At 36.4% G+C, this 21,615-nt stretch overlaps 1 protein-coding gene across 1 annotated transcript in view; it reads left to right on the top strand.

Moving 5' to 3' along the window:
- Positions 1 to 21,615, top strand: part of PCSK5 (proprotein convertase subtilisin/kexin type 5) — a 321,133-nt gene that overhangs the window by 241,464 nt on the left and 58,054 nt on the right. The window contains exon 10 of the mRNA XM_049769756.1: positions 11,810 to 11,913. Coding sequence (XP_049625713.1) covers positions 11,810 to 11,913 — 104 coding nt within the window. The remainder of the gene's footprint in view (positions 1 to 11,809; positions 11,914 to 21,615) is intronic.

Raw genomic sequence — 21,615 nt, 5'->3', positions numbered from 1 at the left:
ATTTGATATCTTAGCTTCTCTTACCTTTTTTTCTCTTTAGTCTTTTCTATAGATTTCATATTAATGATTTCTTTCTCTACTCTTATCTTTTTCTTTCTCATTCTTTCTCTCCTTTCTCTACAGATGTTTTCCCATCCTATTTTCTTTCCTTTTTTATTTTCACATTCTTCAGTTTATTATTTTTGGTTATCCATTTTAATTGGAAAATGCTGATTTCAGGATGGAACTAAAGATCTACCTGCGTTGCTTAGCGTCCAGGTACACAAATCTTCCAGTGCAGGCTGAGGGGATAAGCAAACTCCCAGTCAGTTCTGACATCTTGGCAAAAGCAAAATTCATCAAACAGAGATGTTCTATGAGGAAAGGGGTGATTTCTAACTTTTCCATCAACGCTGAAGACTTAAGACTTTTTTTCTTTTTGGAGAAGCCCATGTTAATAAACACATAATTCTCTAATATTTCTCTAAGTAAATTTTTCTGACATTCTTTTACATCTAAAAAAAACAAAAGTATCTGGAGATTTTAGAACCCATCTCTTCCAGCCCTGCTAAGCTGAGTCCTTCCCGCCTCATACTCTGTTAATAACTGAAAAGTATGAAGAGGTTTTTCAGTATTGGCATTCAGGAATCAGTGACAAGGACAAATTCCATCTCTTGTTAATCTTAGTTTGGTTCTGAGCAGTGTCATTAGTTTCCTCTTTTTTATTGTCCATATTTTGGTAAGAAAAGTAATTATTATCATGTAATGCCTAGTATTATTGTGAGAAATCAATGAGATGATAAATTTATGTCAACAATGTGCTTGACAGACATCAAAAATGCTCTTGCGCTATTCTTTGGAAGATTAAAGATACTTCTCTTAGAAACTGGATTTAGAAGAAAAAAATTGGACTTGTAGAAAACAGAAAGGCTAAGGTCAGAATATAAGTTCAGATGCAATATTTATCTTTTATTCTTGATCTTTTTTTTTTGCTTTAATTATATAAAATGACTAATGGAATTGAATACTCATGTAAATGCCGAATTAGGATCACTATTTCAGGCAGAAATAAATTAAGCAAAAGCTCCTAAAGTAGAACTACTTTAACCTGTTTATTGAAGATCTGTGCCCACTATGGTTGGTGAGTTATGAGCAAATGGTACAGTGTAACAGGTGACAGGGAGGTTGCTTTGAATAAGATTCTAATAGCCAATTGCTTAAGCTATGCTGTGAAGTTATTTATTTAGGCCTTTCTTCCTCACTGGTGATTACTTACAAAACTAAAATTGTCAGTCTCTCTATGTAATTCACTTCTATTTTAAGTGCATCATGACTTGAAAAGATAGTTGATACAATTCCTATCCTCTTGATAGTATGGGGGTATGTTTTATAGCCCAGTATGTGTTCTACCTCGGAGAATGTCTCCCAGATGCTTTGGAGAAAAATGTGCATAAGGGATACACTTTTTAGAGATGAAAAGCCCTACATATATCTCCTAACTCCCACTCTTCCATTTCTTCATTCAAAGACAGTATATTCTTGTTGTGTTTTAGGCAGAGCACTACTATTGTGCTGCTATTGTTGTCTTTCTTCAAGCCTCTCAACAGTTGTTTTTAGTATTTTGCTGGCCCCTCATTAAGTGAATGTATGTTTAGGAGTGGGATTTCTTCCTGATGTATATATCCCTTATTGCTAAGAAATGACCCTCTCTGTCTCATAACCTTTAAAGCCTGAAGTCCGTGTTGTCTGATATTAGTCTGGCCACCACAGTCATTTTTTTCTTTTTTTTTTTTTCTTTTTTATTTTTAATTATGAGAACAAAGGTGCAAAGAAAGAGGATAAGGTAAAGTTACAATGTACGGACAATTACCCATAAACAGAATTTTCAGAAGAAGTCCCCTTGCTGATATCTTAACTTTGAACTTTCAGCCAAAGAACTTTAAGAAAAATAAAACAGAACCCATGTACAATTACTTTGTCCCTCAAGTCCCCATATTTTAATACATTATAATATTTCTTAGTAGCACACTCAGCAATCTAAAGCCATAAAACTTATGTAACTCCTTAGACATTAAAGGCATAGTATTTTTTTTACATTTCCATGCACATGCATATTAGTTTAAGTTAACCTCAAAAGTTTAAGTGGGTTTTTTTTTTTTGATTAGAGTCAAAGGAGCACAGTAAAAATGGTGTTAGAGTGGAAATTATTGTTTGCATAGGCCCACCAAAATATGAGGGACGTGGAAAGGAAAAGCCTTGGCCTAAATACAAGGAGACATTACCCCTGAAGTTTCCTGGCATAAGACCAACTCTAGGCTCCTGGCAAACTAGTTTGTCTAATCCAAGTCATTGTCTGTAGTGCCAACACACTTTTATTTTTCACACAATCTCTGTTGTTGGTATCATGTTTCTGTTTTAAAGATCTGGAATCTTCATATCCTACATTAAAGTCAGGATGTGGAGCGTCCTCTCATTTCACCTCACATTTTTTTTTTTTTTTTTGGGTCACACCCGGCAGTGCTCAGGGGTTACTCCTGGCTCCATGCTCAGAAATCGCTCCTGGCAGGCACGGGGGACCATATGGGACGCTGGGATTCGAACCGATGACCTCTTGCATGAAAGGCAAACGCTTTACCTCCATGCTATCTCTCCAGCCCCTCACCTCACATTTAAAGGGCAATGCAGAGAACCATATAATTGTAGGCAGGTCATTGTTGTTGTCAAGTCTTCTTAGTGATAAGGTAAGTCTCTTTTGAGCAGATTGATGTCAGAGCAGCAGTAGGATCTTCCCTAGTAGAGGATTGCTTCCAGGTGATGTTATAAAAAAACCTTGGATGTTTCGTAGATAGCTTCCCTGGTTCAGGGGTGAATGGAGAATGCCCATTCTTCTGAGGCCTGTGCCAGGTCATTATGTCAATGTCCAGGATGTAAGGTCCCATTGCACTACAAGATTTATGTGTTCTAATCTCTATTAGATAAGATCTTATTTATATGTATAGTATTTTCCCATTTTAATGTGCCTATGCAAACAAGGAACAATGCGACGTGGCATTATCAGCGCAGATGGGGGCCATAAGAACAAGTCCACCAATACCCATGACATGGTTCAATCGTAAGCATTAAACTGAGGGACTCTTTCACCAAAATTCCTTATTGAACAGCTCACAAAGAGAAGAAAAGATAAAAAGTGGATAGAATTGTCACTGTATAAGAATATTTAGTAGGAGATATAGCTGTCAAAGAAAAAACACATAAAATATTCAAAAGTCATACGTGTCTATTTTATGTCTTTTGAAATAGTTGGGCGTTGTGAGAGCCAATGTACGGCTTTGGTCTGTGATTAGGATTGTGCAATACTGAAGTTAAAAAGAGTAATGTGGGGTACTGATGGTTGGGGGGGTGAGAGTTAGGGAGTAAAAATGAACTTTGTAGAGGTGTGCAGAAGGGCAGAATATAAAATGGACATTTTGCATACACAAAACATAACTTAAGGATAAGAATATTTTTGGACGATGTTAAAAAGGGTATTTGATGCGCCCGCGAATATCAGTAAGAAAAGACACCCCTGCAGGGGGCCTAGTATGCATATGGGAATTTTTCAGCCCAGTGCCCCCAACATACCAGTGGAAGCTGAAAAGTCCTGGCATGTGGGGTCTCTGAGCCTAGCTCTTGCCTCTGCAGTTTGTGTATGCATAGGGGAGGAGTTTTCCTCTACCTCCCTCCCCCCAGAGCCCAGGTTACCAGGTGTGGCCGGAAGGCCATTCTGGTGCACCACAGTCATTTTTTAAGAGAATTGTTTGCTTGAAATTTTGTCTTCCAACCTTTTACTTTGAGTCTGTGTTTACTCTTGACTATTCAAATGTGTTTCTTACAGGCAATAGAATGTTGAATTCAATTTTCTGAGTCAGTTTGCCACTCTGTCTCTTACCTGGAGCATTTAGTCTACTAACATTGAGAGAGATTATTGTCCTGAAATTTTGTAGTACTTCGTTTTGTTTGTAGAACCTTGTGTTGTATTACATTAAAGTATCCTGTTCAGTTCTTTAAAAGTTGTTTTTGAGTCTGTAAATTTCCTGAGCTGTTGTTTATCCATGAAGCTGTGTATTGTTCCTTCAAACCAGAGTGTAAGTCCAGCTGGGTGACGTATTCTTGGTCAGACATTCATTTTGTTGAGTTTTTATCTCCATGTATGGTTTTCATCATTGTGACTAGAAACTCTTTTAGCTGGTATTCTCCGGGAGTCCAGGGTGTGAGTGAAAGCACTTTTCAACTCTGGGAACTTCTCAGCAATAATGCCTTCCTTGCTTCTTCTTAGGGTTTTTTCCCCTGGCTCTCTGAGACCCAATAATTCTTACATTGTTTCTGTTGAACTTATCCCAAAGTTCTATTGTTGTCTGTTCATTTATTTTGAAAATAATTCCCATCTTCTATTCATTTAAGATATTTTTCCATTTTTTGCTGTCGTTTGGAGGAGTTATGTAGCTCATCTTCGAGCTCACTGATTCTGTCCTCAGCTATTACTCTGCTGGTAAGGCTTTCCTGTGAGTTTTTCATTTTGCCCACCAAGTTTTTCAGTTTGTCATGTGTTTGAAGTTTTCTCATTTCTACTTTCATATCCTCTTGAGTCTTATTTGCTGTTCATTCCATGGCTTCTTTAATTAAGTTCCTTGAATTTCCTCAACATTTCCTCTCTAATTTCCTTATCAGAGAGGCTAGATAGGTGGCTGATATGAGTTAGATCTTCAAAACTACCATCTTTGGGGTTGGAGAGATAGCATGAAGGTAAGGCATTTGCCTTTCATGCAGGTCATTGGTTTGAATCCCGGCATCCCAAATGGTCCCCCGTGCCTGCCAGGAGCGATTTCTGAGCGTGGAGCCAGGAGTGACCCCTGAGCACTGCTGGGTGTGACCCTAAAACCAAAACAAACAAAAAAACTACCATCTTTATTCACCAAGAGTGGAGGGGTTCTGCATTGTTTTCCCTTTGTGACCTTTGCAGTGTGGTGGCTTTTTTTTTTTAATGGTTGACTAGAAATGTTTATTTGGGTAGGCGAGCTGAGCTCTTCTTGGCACACACTGACCTTGATGTGAAAGTGGCTCTTCTGTGTCACAAAGAGGAACCCATGGCAGATCTATTTATCAGTTTCTTTAGAAACAGCTTCTAAGGACAGTCTTTTGCAGACTGTCCTAAATTACCTATCCTGTAGGTAATTTAGCTTCATTACCTCAAATTATGACCAACACCCTGCAGAGGAAGTAGCATAGTCTCCAAGTTTCACCTGAGGAGTCTTGAGACTGAGAAAAGGTCAGATAGGCATTAGATAGGTTCCAGAATACGAGGGAGCCCAAAATCTTCTTGCATCTAAAGTCCAGTGGTTTATACACTTTTCTCATGTGATTTATGTTTACTATTATTCTGAGAATAAGATTAAATAAAACTAGTAGTATTGGAGAAGACAGTCTCTTCCTGCAGGACTGGGTGAGTTCACTTATTCTTGCCCTGTGCTGTACAAATGAGCAGAAAAGAGAATAATTATTGTCAAGCCTCTTTCTCAGACTTGGATTTCTCATAAGTGAACTGAGCTGCACATTGGGAGGAAGCTCTAGTGTTGCAATTAGCTTTCTTCAGTGTTTCCAGACCTTGGGGACAAAAATGAGAATGAGATTTAGCATTTAAGTTTTAGAGTAGAAAAGAGAGATATCATTGGAAAGGTCACAATTACAGTTTTACAGTATGGTTTTGATTGTCAGAGTAGAGATATGAAAAAATGCTAAGTTTGAATGTTGTGATTTGTAGAAACAATTTAGTAGATTTTTCTCTTGACTCTCAAGTTTTATTTTATTAGTTTAATGTAGTAAAATATTTTATAGAAATGATTTCTGAGCTCTTATACAAAGTACCATTTTTTTGCATGACCGCAGAAAAATTTATTGATGTCTTTTTAGGTTTAATGACAAATTCTACAGATAAGCCCAGATGACAGACTTTTTCTTTGTAAATGAGGCATATTTATCAGAATTATATCTAGACAAAAATTTTGTATCTTTGGTCAAAGTTAGTTTCATAAAAGTATAAACAAAATTGACTTGGATGATCTCAAACAAAATACCTCTATCTCTTGTTTGAGTTCAGGTTAGATAGACTTTAAATAAATATTCAAGGGATACCAGTAAAGTAATTTTCAATCTGTAGCATTATTGTGTTTTCTATTACTACAACACAAAACAAAACAAATGCACTCTCATCAGAGAAAACTGTCGTTTTTTAATATACAGTTGTATGAGTAATCTGAAACTCCCTTTATTACCTGACAATGAAGACTGGTTTCTGCATTTCATTCTGGAGCCATAATTGACATGCACTGGCCCCAATCAGAATAATAACTTTCTTAGTATCATCAGACTTAGGCACTTTCTGCTGCTGCTTTGTTCCTGCTTACAATGAATCTTGCTGACTGATTTAACATCTACACAATTAAGTTAATTTTCTGGCTACTTCCAGTTTGTTGTCCACAATATCAAGAAACATGTAAGAAGACCGGTTTAGTCTTAGGTTTTGTTGCTGGTTTTTTTATATATATACTAATTAGTACATAGAATTTTTAGAGAGTTACATGCAATTTACCAATAGTTTGATCCACGTGACAATCCACTGCAGACTGTCTCACTCTTAACTGAGATTGCTTTATTTTGGAAACATTTTATCATCTGACTTTCCTATAGCTCTTGTTTTTTGTGGGGTTTTTGTTTGTTTGTTTGTTTGTTTTGGTTTGGTTTGGTTTTTTGGGTCACACCCCGCAGCGCTCAGGGGTTACTCCTGGCTCTATGCTCAGAAATCGCTCCTGGCAGGCTCGGGGGACCACATGGGATGCTGGAATTTGAACCACTCTCCTTCATCATGCAAGGCAAACTCCTTACCTCCATGCTATCTCTCCATGCTATAGCTCTTGTTGACATAATCTTTTTATGAAAAGATGTGGATCAGTTGTCTTTCTTATCAACTGCATCTAAATTGATAGTGATGCTAGATCTGTTTGGAGGTTAGGAAAATAAAAAGTTGTTTTTCTTTTAGTTAATGCAAGTGTGTCTCTTGAGATTTAAAGTTGTTTATTCTTGTTGTTTTTTTGTTGTTTTTCGGATTTCCCAACAAGAGACGCAGAGGCCCCCTCCCTGGATTCTCTGCTAACCTTGCTTGAAGTGTGGAGTTCAGTGCTGTCCCCAAAAATGCAGTGCTGTGGCCTACAGGGCTGTACTCAGGCATATTCAGAAGACAGATATTGAAACAGAAGTGGCAGCATGCAAGGCATGTACCTCAACTCTTCTATTCTCCAGCTCCCCAATTTGTTGTTTGTAAGGGCCAACAAGTACAGATATAATCTATACATTCACACATGTGCAAAATTACTTGAGAAAACTTTCAGGAGAACTTTTTTTTTTTTTTAATGCTAGTAATTACACTTAGAAGTCAAAAAAAAAAGGAAACACTGTACAATTGTCTCACTTCTAAACCTACTGTGGGCACAAAAGTATATGGAGCCTCAGACTAAAAATATGTAACACAGATACCAAGTACTGATAGTGTTATTAATTATCCTGTTTATGTAGCTAGAAGTGTTTGCCTTTGGGCTCAGTTCTGATTCCTTGACTAGAGAAGAATGACCTCAACAGATTATAAACCAGGGGTCTCAAACTCAATTTACCTGGGGGCCACAGGAGCAAAGTTGGGATGATCCTTGAGTGCAAAGTCAGTAGTAAGCCTTGAACATTGGGGGGTGTGACCCAAACAACTAAAACAAAACAAAACAAAAAGATTCTTCTAGGGCAGGGCCACAAAATGTTGTACAGAGGGCCGCAAATGGCCCACGGGCTGCGAGTTTGAGACCCCTGCAAAACCATATTATAAAGTGACCAATTCTTTTTTTTTCTTTTCTTTTTTTTTTGGGGGGGGGGGGCCACATCCGGCGGTGCTCAGGGGTTACTCCTGGCTGTCTGCTCAGAAATAGCTCCTGGCAGGCACAGGGGACCATATGGGACACCGGGATTCGAACCAACCACCTTTGGTCCTGAATCAGCTGCTTGCAAGGCAAACGCCGCTGTGCTATCTCTCTGGGCCCCAAAGTGACCAATTCTTAATGATAGTATTTGGAAGAAAAGTGTGGTGATACATAATAAATAATATTAAAAATAGCATGATTTTCCCAATTGACTTTTTTCCCCTATCCCATGATAGAGTATGAAATGGTTAAGTATTTGGAGTCTTAAAAAAAAGCAAATTAGGACTAAGATTCCTGTGTCAAGCAAAATTCAGCTGATTGAGAGAAACAGTATATGTACAAAAACTGTAATCGTGAAGACATGCCATGGCACACATGCTGCCTGATCCAATTTTCTGGTTGATCATCTATAACATCCTTGTATTATGCACTTCATCTTCATGGATCCATCCCAGTAAACAGTGATTGGTTAATAGCACATAGACTGCAGTCAAGTGCAGGTAATTTGAATGGGACACAACCACTATCTGAGTTTATCTGAACTTCTATATGTAATTCAAAACCTCAATTTTGTCATCTAAGAAGTAGAAATAAAAATCTTTCTTTTATGATATTACTTTAAGGATTAATAAATGTGATAATAAGCATAGCAGGCAATGCCTGGCCTAAATGTTGGTTATTAATGCAAGGTCACTAAAGCGATCTAGAGAGAGAGTACAGGGATTAAGGTGCTAGCCGTTGCATGTGATTGACTAGTTCAATTCTTGGCAGCACAAATGGTCCCTCCCCTACCACCTACAACACAACCAGGATATAGCCAAAGTAAGCCCAGAGTATGGATGTGGTCTTGAAACAAACCAAAAACTAAACAAAAAAATATGCAAACACCCTAACCAGAAAAGATAAACATACTAGACTCTCCAGAAAAATTCTGTGTAATTTTTGACTTAAAGATCATATAGAACTTTTACAGACATTATGTAAATGTTTCCCTTTTACTCTTTTGCTGGTTGAGGATACTAGTCAATAATTCAGAGCTCTGTGGCTTAGTTCCTTGTGGTTTCTGTGTTCAAAGACCACCAGGCCACCAGACACAGATCAGAGAAATTCCTCTTATTCTCAGGTTTGTTAAACTGTTGACTTTGCTGTGATTGCTACCCCCAAGCTCTAAAGTGATCTGTTAGAGTGAGTGGAAAGGAATATCTCACTTTTCAGAAGTCAGTGAAAGTGGTATTCTAGTTAATTGTCATAAAGCTGAGGTATTTTGGGTGGGGTCGGTAGGAAGGTATCCTATATTACCTTTGTGGTCTGGGAAGTTCTGGGTACCAAGCCTTTGCTTTTCTTTTCTTTTCTCTCATAAATGGCTTACAGATAAATGATTTGACCATGTTCTATATCATCCCTGTGAGCATGAATTCAAATAGGTCATAACATGTCAAACTTCCCCATAAGTAAGAGTTTTCTCTGGATACAAATTATCCTATGACTGTTTCTGATTACCTCCACTTCCCAATAATACCACTGCTTCAAAGACCTTGGTTCCCACTATTACCTTTATCACTTTGTTTTTGTGAAATCCAGGAAATTTAGAAATTAAATCTATTTTTAAATCATGCATTGTCAAATGTCCAAGTAAAATGATTAGAGTGTTTCTTTTACACATGTAGTTTCAATTTCCTAATGTTGATTTCTTTTTTCTAATTATAAGCACTTCAAGAAGAATTCATTTTTGCAGCTCAGCATGAGACACGTAATTCATGTCTTTAGGCACAGTTGAATGCATGAAGTTTTCTGAACCCTTTGGGCTGTAGTTGCTTAAGTTATGAAATAAGTGTTTTCTGTTCTGATATGAGGATTAAGCTTTTAGTGCTTAGGATAATCAGGAAATGGTTTCCCAGAGGTTAGTCTTCTGTTTGCTGGTTCTGAAGGAGAATGACCCAAATCATATGTAACATGAGAAGCTTGCTTCTATGTTATTGTTCACTAGAAGGTAACATGAAATGGAAAACATGGATATTTTAAATGTTATAAATGTTCTTTAAAAAATTCTGGGTTGAAAAATATCTAAAGAAAATGAGATTATTAGGTTTGTTTAGACATAATTACCTAATCTAGGTGTGACCTTTTTTGGAGGCGGGCAGTGGGGAGATTGTTTGACAGTGCTAATGAAAAACATAAAACCTCTATGTGTTCTGTTGAGAGAATTGTGTTTTGCCATAAACGAATGGCATGCCTTTTTAGGATGAGTTTTGTTATAGGAATCATTACTTTTCTCAAATAATTACACTGAGAAAGTAGATGAGTACCACATCTTACCTGACTTAGAAATTCAAATAGGACACTAGCATTTTGCAAGAGCCAAGCTTCCCAATTTCGAAGCTTTCCAATGGCAATACTGTTCAGCTTTTATTTCTAATCTGATGCATAACAAAGTCATAACAGAACTATCTAGTGCTTGTCTCTTCCCATCTTTACTTTTTTAAGCCATTTCATAAGAGGTGAGTCATTGAATACATCAGAATGATGTACCACTCCTTATTGGCTATGAGGTACTAGGAACTGAGTTAGAAACTTGGTCTTACTCTGATTTAATTGGTTCAACAAAGGAGATATGTATTCAGCATTTACATTCTAAGAGCTTGAAAAGGGCAAAGTGAAGGAGTAGGATATAATCTTGAGACCTGTTCCCCTAGAAGGGTCATCTTCCATAGCACACATGATGGGGATAAAGGGAAGTAATGGCAGTTCCGTCTTTGAAAAGTAGGTACAATTGAGATACCAGGTTTTTCATTTGCACAAGAGATTGCAAGTGTTGCCCCTGCACATATGAAAAGGGACCTGACTGCTCCATGATTCTGTTGCAACTTGAGGTTGTAAATCACTGTCCCCTGCCCATTTGTTTGACCCATCCTTGGAACTCTACTTTTAAAATGAAAGTGGTGCCTGAGAACTAGACACGTAACTCTACTAGCTCTATGAGAATGTATATCTCTTAGTTAAATGAAAGATCCCCATGCCTGCCATTCAAGAAAGTTTAAAAGTGTCCTAATTACAATCGCATGCTCTCACTGAATCTGATGCCTTTTATGTATATGTGCTTTGAGAGAGAACAAGTCTATGAATATGTGCTTGAGTTTCTTTTCTGTGTTTCTGATTAGCATTTTATATCTCCAGTGAAAATACTACTATTATGTTCTTTGTGCTCTTCAGTGCTAATAACACTTGTAGCATATTAAACGATTTAATAGTTTGATATAATAACTGCTTACTGCAAAATAAGAATGTCTTGAGCGCAGCTGTGGGCTCTACCATATACCCTTCCACGAGGGACAATATGTGTGGAAATTGGTTTGAGATAACACTATTTCCCTATTTTACCCCAACGTCCAGAATGTTAAACATTTCTGAGTTCCTTGTGAGATTACAAATCAATTGCCAGACTACAACTGAACAAGGAATGTTTTTTTAATTTAGCATATTATAATTTTACAACGATAATACAAGTTTTTACAAAAAGGACAGCAGGACCAGAATTGGTATTCATTTCTTTGAGGAAGCTACTGGAAATCTCCCTCCCCTTTTAAAAATAAAATTTCACTGTATTATTACATTATTTCTTACATGCCGAGGTTACATTTCCAGCTCCCCTCAGACTAATGCCACTTCTCCACATGGAGAACAAAAGTGGCTGCATTTGTTTACCCCAAACCCAAATTGCTGACCCTTTGTTTTTCGTACTTTGCCATTTTGCTTTCGCTTTTTGAATTTGCTTGTGACTCTGCTTCCCCCATCTTTTTTTTTTTTGGTACAATGATTCTTGCCTTGTCTTTCCCCAGTCCGTTTCTGACCTGGAGAGACGTGCAGCATGTTATTGTCAGGACTTCCCGTGCAGGACATTTGAACGCTAATGACTGGAAAACCAATGCTGCTGGTTTTAAGGGTGAGAATTTCTTTCCTATTCTGTCACAGGCAAAACATTTTTATTTTTCCCCTTTTTAAATGGAGATCAGGAGGTAGAACCCCTCCAAAGAAATTTAACATTTTGTGCAGAAACATAAAGAGCTTGATCTTTAAGTAAATAAACAGCTAACTAATGCTTTAAAAAAATAAGCATATAATAAGTACATATAAAGCAGATTTCTTTGACTTTATAGATCATGGGTCAATTTTACTAAAGATCACCAACTTCCAAGTCTGGCTGACCTATGGGTTACTAATTTATTTGTTGTTTACTGTTAGTGATATTTTATTAGTATTTGTCACTGCATTTTAAAAGCTCTTTCTCCTCTATAGTATTTCTTCCACTGAGAGTAACTGGTCTATCTGGTTGACTTGAGTCTGCTACTACTAATGGCCAACCCCTGTATTGTGTAAATCTTGTTTTTAAATTTCTATGTCTAGAGAAACTGGCATAATTCCAGAAGGTTCCTTTTTGTAAGTGAGAAGTTCTTACAAAGCCATATAATATATAGCCCTCATATAATTTTATGCAATATTAAATAAGTGCTTTTTCCCATGGCTAATGCCAGTTATAGTTCTATTATACTAATTTATTAACAGTAGTCTTTTGGATGTTATCATGGGTAGCCTATTTTATAAATAGGTAATTATATAGAGCTGATGACAAAGTTTAACATGTTTATTTATTGCAGATGATCTAAATTTCAATTCATTAATTTGTTATAAGCATGATTACATTTTGTCATATCTGCAGACTTAAGTTTACTCCCAAGTAATCTCATTATCGCTCTATATCAAACTAAAGCAGAATTCCACAGTATATAGATATTGCCTATTTAAAAATTGGAACTCTCAGGACTACAGAGATAGTAAAGAAGGTAAGGCAGTTGCTTTGCATGCAACAGGCTGGACTTTAATCCCTGTACCAAATACATTCCTGCAAGCACTGCCTGGAGTGATCCCTGAGCACCTTGGAGTTTGCCCTTCCAAAGAAAAAGAATTGAAATTCTGATCCTCAGATAATTAGTAACATAGTAAATAGTTCTATAGAAATTGTTGATTTGTCTAGCTCCTATCTTCCTCAATGTAAACATTTTAAAATTTTAATTATGTTGTCTATGTGTTATCTTAAATATAATTTTATATATCTTTAGTGAATTATACCAAGGTTTGCATATTTTCATTCTGCAAATGTCTATTCAAAGAATTTTTTTTTGCCAATTCTATTCTCATGATTAGCTAAAACCTGCATCTAGGAATATATGTATATTCAGGTAGCCAGTACATATAAAATAGTTGTTTAGTTAACCACTTCATTTTTTCATGTTCGCACTCTATATAGTACAGAAGTTTTCAGTGAGCTAAAGTCGCAACTATCTAATTGAGATCTTTTTTATTTTCTTGAAGTCCAAATAAATAGTATCTCTAAACAGCAATTGTTATAGGCAAAAATATTTGAAGTTTCAGGGGCTGGGGTGATAGCACAGTGGTTAGGGCATTTTCATTGCATCCTATATAATCGCCCAAGCTTGTTAGAAGTAACCTGTATGGCACTAAAACCAAAAAATATTGAAGTTTCAGTTGTACTAGAAAAATCCAGGGTGTAAATGTCATTACATATGCCTCATTTTAATTACTCTCCATATACTTGCAGCTCCTGTTATGGCTGTGAGCCTGAGGATCAGGGACAGGGAGAGAGCAAGAAGGCACCAAAGCATAGCCAGGCTTGTTTGATGCTGTTATGAACTTCTTAGAAGATTCACAGGCCAAGTACATGAAGCTGCAGAATTAACTTCAGCCCAAATAAGTCTTAGTTTTACTTATTTTTCTTTTGGAAATTTAAAAAGAGCAAATGGTTCTAATAAGAAACACAACTCTTTTATAAAGTTCTGTTAGTTTTGGAACAGGAGAACAGAGGATGTAGACTACACAGCCAGATACAAACCTGAGTCTGAGGGGCTGTACTCCATTTCTGGCAAGGAGAAAAGAGTGTATTACTATTGCACGTGGCAATATTTAGGATGATATTTCACTCTTCTCATAGATTGCTGCCAAGAGTAACAATTAAAGTTCACTTTTTCATAGATGAATTACCGAAACTATCTGGCTCCAGTGGAATTGTTTTGTAATTTGCTCAATGGCAAGTCCCATATTTTATCTAAATATGATCATTATAAGAATTTTTTTAAAGTTATTCTCTTCACTACTCTAAGCATTACCATCCCCTCCCAAGTGTCCCACAAATAAAAGTGATTTAGACACTAACTTGCAAGGATAAGCAGTGTACTTTGGAGAAGATGAGAATGCAGGTCACTAGCATTGGAGAAGGATGGACTGACTGTTTACAGAATAAGAAACAAAAAAGTAGCTAATGCTTAGAAGAATCCTGGAAGAGTTGGATACCACAAGAGCTCAGCAAGCACTCATATTTTGAAATGAGCTTTGCAGGCTGTGTTTAGCAAGAACACATGGCCAAACATTTCTTCTCAAGAGAAAATGCAAGTTGCTGGTTTTGTCCAAACAGAAGCATGTACCCAGGATGCCTTCTCTCTTTCCCTGAAACTGGGATCCTCACCATGAGAAAGGAAAATGCAAGGAAATTACTTTGAAAACACCTGTGCTTCCAGGGGCTTGCTTTTTTTTTTTTTACTGTGCTGCTACCTATTTAACTGGTTTTCAGAACATTCACAAGATTGTAAAGGCCAGCAAACATGAGAATATGATTGCAAATTAGACACAGAGCTCTTCTGCAAGGGGACTTCAGTGTCAGCACCACAATTTCATTCTCATCAGATAAAGCAGCAGCTCAGTTGGGTAAGGATAGGGTGGGTCACCATCATAAACCTTGACTGTCATGGTTGCCACTGATAATGTCACAAAAATGAATTCCTACTTGCCAAACAGCAGATTCTCACCACACCCTGACAGATCCATTTCATGTCTCATTCTTACATCTCTTCAAAATATCTGTATGTGGTACAGGTAGGCAGTTAACAGAACCAGATACGGTATGAACCAGCTGATCTGTGCCTTTCCTCATAGCAAACTTGATACAGACTCTCCTGTATGTGTTACAGATGTAGAAAATAGAAGCAATTTCTTCTAGGAGCACCTTTTGGTTTCCTCTTGACTGGCATAAATAGGTTATGCTTATGTAGGCAGGCAGATGACTTTTGCAAACTAAAACAATGTGGCTCATTACTGATTCATCTTTGAGTCCCTTTGAAATTAGGATTACCTCAGTTGTATGCAGGGGAGCAAAATTCAAAGAACTTTCCCCTCCTTTCTCTAATATCTTATAAATAGTAACATTGAAAGTGATTCTACAATGAAAAAAGTGAAGTGAAGACCCAAAGAGAAGGAAGAACAAGGGTTAAGGATCTTGCCGTGCATGCTGCTTTGATACACGAACACCATATGGTCCCCGAGCACTGCCATGAGTGACTCCATGATCATAGAGCCAGGAACACTGCTGGTGTAATCCCCAAAGCACAAAATGAAACAAAATTGTAAAAAGATGGAAACCACTCAGCAACATTTTTATGCTAATAATACCTTTATTTTTAGAAATTTTAATTGAGCTAAATTATTCTGCTCTACTGCTTCTTGGTTTTTTTATAGTATACTTAAAATTCTTGCAGATTTTTTCTCAAAAAATAGTATATGTATTTATAGATTGATACACACAGGTGCAAACTGACTAAATAAAATTTTGGTTGCTCATTTAATGAATAATAGCTGAATTTTGGGTACCTTTTGACTTTAAAACTCCTCCAGAAATGACATTTATAAAAATAAAGCGGGTGTGGGACTCTGGGGAGGCTGAAAGATAGTTCATCTGGCTGAGTCTATTTTTTTCATGTTAGAGGCCCAGGTTTGATCCATGGTCCCCTGAGCACCTCCATGAGTGACAGTGTCAGAAATAGCCTTGAACACCACTAGGTATGGCCCAAAACCTAATAAAATTAAGTATAATTAAATTAATAGAATAAATATCATGTACCTATGAATGAATTCACTTGAGATTATGTATGAGGATAGGAAAGTATATAATGACATGTGAAATAGATGACAGATATGATATTTACCTATGGCACTAAGATACAAATTCCAATCAATATCTAGTACTGGTGAGCAATATTTGCAGTGCCAGGAAATGACATAGGCATTAAATTGGGGCAGAATGGGTATTTTTTTGGTATTATTCCTTTATTCCTTGAATATTCTTTCTTCCCTTTTGTGAAAATATCTTTTATTTTAAATAACAATGTTCTCTTGTTTTCTAAAATGTACCTATTAACTGTAGAAGTGAGAGCTTTAAAACCATCTGGGTTTCTTTTTTGTTTGTTTGTTTGGATTTTGTAGTCTCATCATTCGCTTGAATACAAATACTTCCTGAGCACCTGCATTAATCCAGCCCGAAGTTCATAAAGTACATTTCAAAAATTGGGAATGAAAATGTCAAGGCCCCGTGACATACTCTGATTTGTTCAAGGCTTATATAGACTTAAGAAATGGATATTTCCTTTCTTACATCCTTTGTTCCCTTCTATAAAGCTTAACATGCCATACTTCTGACAGTCTTAATAAGATTTACCATGTTATCCTAAATACAGCCTAACCTCAGCAGCAGAAGGCATCAAGGTCAGGAATACATTTTTGTGGCATCTTGATGAGCTATTTGTATGCAATATGTATGAAACCATAGAAGACATTAGTTCTTATAGAACCCATTGTTTTTATCATTTTAGGGAGATTTCAGCCCTTTATTGGTATCACCTCCCTTCTGCTTGAACCTGATAAAATGGAATTTGCCCTTCTCTAGTCCTAAAGTGCCTGTTTGGGCTGTGTCAGATGATTCCATCACAGACACAATCCCTCCCCCAACCAGTCATACTCATCTCTGGTCTATATTTATAATGATCATTGAATGCATGCAGCATTGTTGCTCTAGTTTGTTGTTGTTTTTTATTTTTTCAAAGTATCTGTATTTGGATTATATTACTGTATACAGCTAAACTCTTAAATCTAGGAACAGGAATAGTCATCAGATAATAAATTAGGACCTTCTGTCATCTTTACTAGGCGAAAGAATGAAAAATATGTCATTGAAAATCAAAAATGACAACTAAGTGAGCGAGGTTACCACGCCTTCCATTTCACTGCCCTCCCAGACTATGTAAGTCTTTTTTCTTCTACCAGCATGTTGCTGAAACCTACTCCCTTCCCACTGACTCCTTTGACCACCACTAAACTACCAGATTTTTTAAATTTCTAACTGATTTCCCATCATGGAGGAAACAATTCATAGTCTAACATGACTTCTTAGCCTCCAAGACCTTAACTTCTAATAACCTTTATTACTTTTAACTACCGTGATTTTATTTCCACTGCCAGGGCAGGTAATTTCAAGATGTTCCAATATATTTAATACCTACCTGCCTTGCTTTCAGTCTGTAACAGATATTTAGAAAAATTATAAATGCTGAAATCATTAAGCATGCCGTGTATTGAATTGAAACCAAAGGTCTTAAAATGTGGAGATTTTTTTCAGTATATAAGATGCTCTGATGTGTTGTCATTTGAAAGGGTATTTTATTATTTTGCTGTGAACATAATATTTCATCTTTGCCACCAGCATGCAGATGTTATTCTAATAGCAATAATTAAAAGTACATAATGGCCCTTAATTGGTTACCTGCACATCATGTATTTGAAGAAAGGCCATGAAATGTGATTCATTTGGTCAATGGCAGAGATGGCATTCGAATCAGATGCTTATTCTACCCTGTTTGCAGAAATTAGGCATTTAGTTCTCTTGTATTATGTGATGACAGGAATGATAAAGGCATCTGATTCAATCTAATGAAATTTGTTCACTAAAATATCAACCTGATTCATTTTCAAAATAGGCTTTAAAACACTGCACTTTGTGAACACATTATTTTATATGTATTCATTTTAAATTCTTGGGGCTGGAGAGATGTTACAATGGACTGGGCACTTAGCTTGCACACAGCCAACTCAAGTTCATTCCCAGCACCACCTAAGGATCCCTGAGCCCTGCCAGGACTGATCCTGAATGCAAAGCCACAAATAAACCCTGAGTAACACCAAGTTTTAACCCAAAACCAAAAAGAAAAAAAAAAGAAAAAGAAAAGAAAAGATAAAAGAAGGGGCCAGAGCAATAGCACAGTGATAGGGCATTTCTCTTGCACGCGCCGGACCCAGGATAGACCTGCATTCAATCCTTGGCATCCCATATGGTCCCCCAAACCAGGAGCAATTTCTGAGCTCACAGCAAGGAGTAACACCTGAGCGTCACCAGGTGTGGCCCAAAAACGAGAGGGGGGCGGAGAGAGAGAAGAAAAATCTAGCATTCTTTATATACTCTTGTATTTTAGTTAAACTTATATCTTAATTTTTTTATTTCATTAACCTTTATTAAAACAATGGGAAATATGCATCATTTAGGGAATTTACCTATCAGTTGTCTTTACTTACATTTGATTGGTTACTTAACCATTTCCTTGAAAACAGTAATATAAAACCTCTAGCTGCAAACCCTACTACTTGAATATTGTTTAATCCAGACTTATATCCAGAGTGTTCACTGTCACATGAGTCTTCAACTTATGCCTAGAATATATATGTGTAGATTTAGAAATACTTCTTCCAAGGCTGAGGAGGTAGCTCAAGGAACAATAACTAACACATGACTTACGAGGTCCTGAGCTTATTGCTGGCATCGCATGTCCCCCCAGCAACACTGACTGCGATCCTGGTGAACCCTCCCTCCCCGGCATCACCAGTTACACATAATGAAACAAGTTATTCCTATTATTGACCACAGGCCTCTGAATACTACTTGAGTAGCCCCTTACCGATCAAAAGATAACAGTATTTCCTATAAATAATGTATTTTTTTCCATGCTGGATTTTGACTGAAGGTAGGATCAGGCTTGCTAAACTTTGGGGCTATTCTGTTTTGTTTTTATTTCTACATACACAAGTTTTAAGTGCATGTTACTTCACATTTCAAATCTGTCTTCAAATATAAAATTAAAGTATGACTATTACATGGCTATTACCTGCATGTCAGATATAATTAGTTAATTAAAATGGCCGTGTTTGGAGTAGTTTTGTGGTTTTTACCATGCTCTTAGTCTTTAATTCTACTGATATTATCTTTAACTTTTCAAGAAACAAATTAAAGTTTTTGCATCTTGGTTTTTCTAAACATAGGTAACTAATACCAAACATAATGAAAAGGCTCAATTTGAATGAAAAGTGCTTTAAAATAAAATGCAAATATAGCATTTCTTAAACATGTATTTGGACACATTGCAAATGTCTACTCCTTGAATCTAAACTAAAGCAAGAGAACTTTGTTATGTTTTAGAATGTTTAACAGTTGAAATCAATTAAATTAGCTTGAATTGGCTAGATAAAATATATTGAGTATTTTGTGATAAAATTATCTTTAATATATTTACTCTTTTATCCCATAATTGTATATCAATAACTTCTGTATGTCTAACATACACACTATATTCATTTTATTATGCAAAATAGTTTTAGTATTTAATATTAACTTTATTTCTGACTATTGCTTTAAAATAGGGGGTGCTGTTAGAAATCTGGAACTGACAATAGCTCTCAACATCCTATAGAGTCTAAGTCCTTAATACAGTATAAAAGCTGTATTACATAGTATACATATGACAGTGTAGTTAGGGCAGAGCAGGGACTACTATGATGATGATAGAAATGAGCCTCTGGACAAGAACTGAGTGTTGTTAAAGTGACAGGCATTCTGGCCTTTCAGTAACAATATTTCAAACTACAATGTCTAAAAGGAGAAAAATGATGAGAGAAAGAGAAAAATGTCTGCCACAGAGGTTGGCAGGGGGGAGGAATGGAAAGAAACTGGGGACATTGATGGCAGGAATTATACATTGATGAAGGGTGTTTTACTTTGTATGGCTGAAACTAAGCCATGAAAACCTTTGTAGCTGTATCTCACAGTGGTTCAATTAAAGGATTTATTAAAATAAAAGAACATTTTTAATGTTCTACAATAAAAATATCAATACAAAGTTTTTTTAACATCTGCAAAAGTTTATCCACTTTAGAGAGAATTGAGGTATCTTTTTATGCAAAAACTTACACTAGATTTCACAAATTCTTTTCTTTTGTGGGGAGGGATCACACCCGACAATGCTCAGGGGTTACTCCTGGCTCTTTGCTCAGAAATCGCCCCTGGCAGGCACGGGGAACCATATGGGATGTCCGAATTAGAACCACCGTCCTTCTGCATGAAAGGCCTTACCTCCATGCTATCTCTCCGGCCCCGATTTCACAAATTCTAATGTGACTAGACTTTATATTTTAAAACTCTTTTTTCAACATACACAGATGACTATCCATAGCAGTAGCAAACCTTACAGTTTGGGCAACTGCTATTTTCCACTTAGATAATATAACAAAGCCTAGACTCAGGAATTACAGACTGTGATCAACCAGAGAGACATTGTAGTATTTCAGGACAAAAATATGTTGTGACTAGAAAATAATGAATTGGATTAGTTTGAATTTAAATCAAAACAATCTTATCAGAAAATACATATTTTACACAAAAGACAACGTGTTATTATTTGAGACTGTGTTTCTATTGTTGTTAATGCCATTTGACTAGATTGGCTACCTTATTGAAAACAGAAAGAAGCCTAGTATCACTGCTTTCCTCAGCCTCCACTGCAATCCCATGAACTTGGTTTCAAGTTTAGGGGGATCCAGGGCAGTTGTGGGGCATGGTGAGGCCTAGCTCTTACCTGGTAACACTGAAGTGACTGGTGAAACCCCCATTCACTCTGACTTCCAAAACTCACCCAAAGCAGTAGCCCCTGCTGTAACACTTTTATTCTTGTCTTTTTAATTTTTTTATCTAATTTGGGTTATTATTTTCATATGTCAATGATTTTAATTGATTTTGGGTAAAGGGCTCACCTTATTTGTCTTGTTATCTTTAATGACTATTTGGGTTTTATTACACAATAAATTGGCTCAAAAATATTATATAAAATGTAATAACTGTTGAACATCAATGATTTGTACTAATTTCAAATATATGACCTGAGATAAAAACTTAAGTATAGAAATATAAAGCATAATGAGATGGTAGAAGGTGTTTAAGAATTTTAGGAATAGGGCCAGAAAGACAACACAGTGGGTAGGGTGTTTGCCTTGCATGTGGCTGATCCAGGACCAACCCCTGTTCAATCCCCATCATCCCATATTGTCTCTGATACTGCCAGAAGCAATTTCTGAGCATAGAGCCAGGAGTAACCCCTGAGATCCATTGGGTATGGCCCCAAATCAAAAATAAATAAATACATAAATAATCTTAGCAATAATTTTACTTTCATTTTTCCAACTTGGATCCTTTTGATTTCCTTTTCTTGCCTGATTTCTATTGCTAGTACTTATTTACAATGTTGAACAAGAGCAAAGATTCTAAAAGTTAGGTAACTGAAGCTTAGTTGAAACCAGTTTTAAAGCAGTTTAAATAGATATTTGGTTTATTTGTGTTTCCTGAAGAATGAGGATTTTTTAATCCACATTTACTATTACAGCTAATGCAAATTTTATTAATTAATTTTTTTATTCTGGGGTAAGGATT

This window comes from Suncus etruscus, chromosome 3, assembly GCF_024139225.1.
Source record: "Suncus etruscus isolate mSunEtr1 chromosome 3, mSunEtr1.pri.cur, whole genome shotgun sequence".
Classification (NCBI taxonomy): Eukaryota; Metazoa; Chordata; class Mammalia; order Eulipotyphla; family Soricidae; genus Suncus; species Suncus etruscus.
This window is presented reverse-complemented; position numbering and strand designations above follow the sequence as displayed.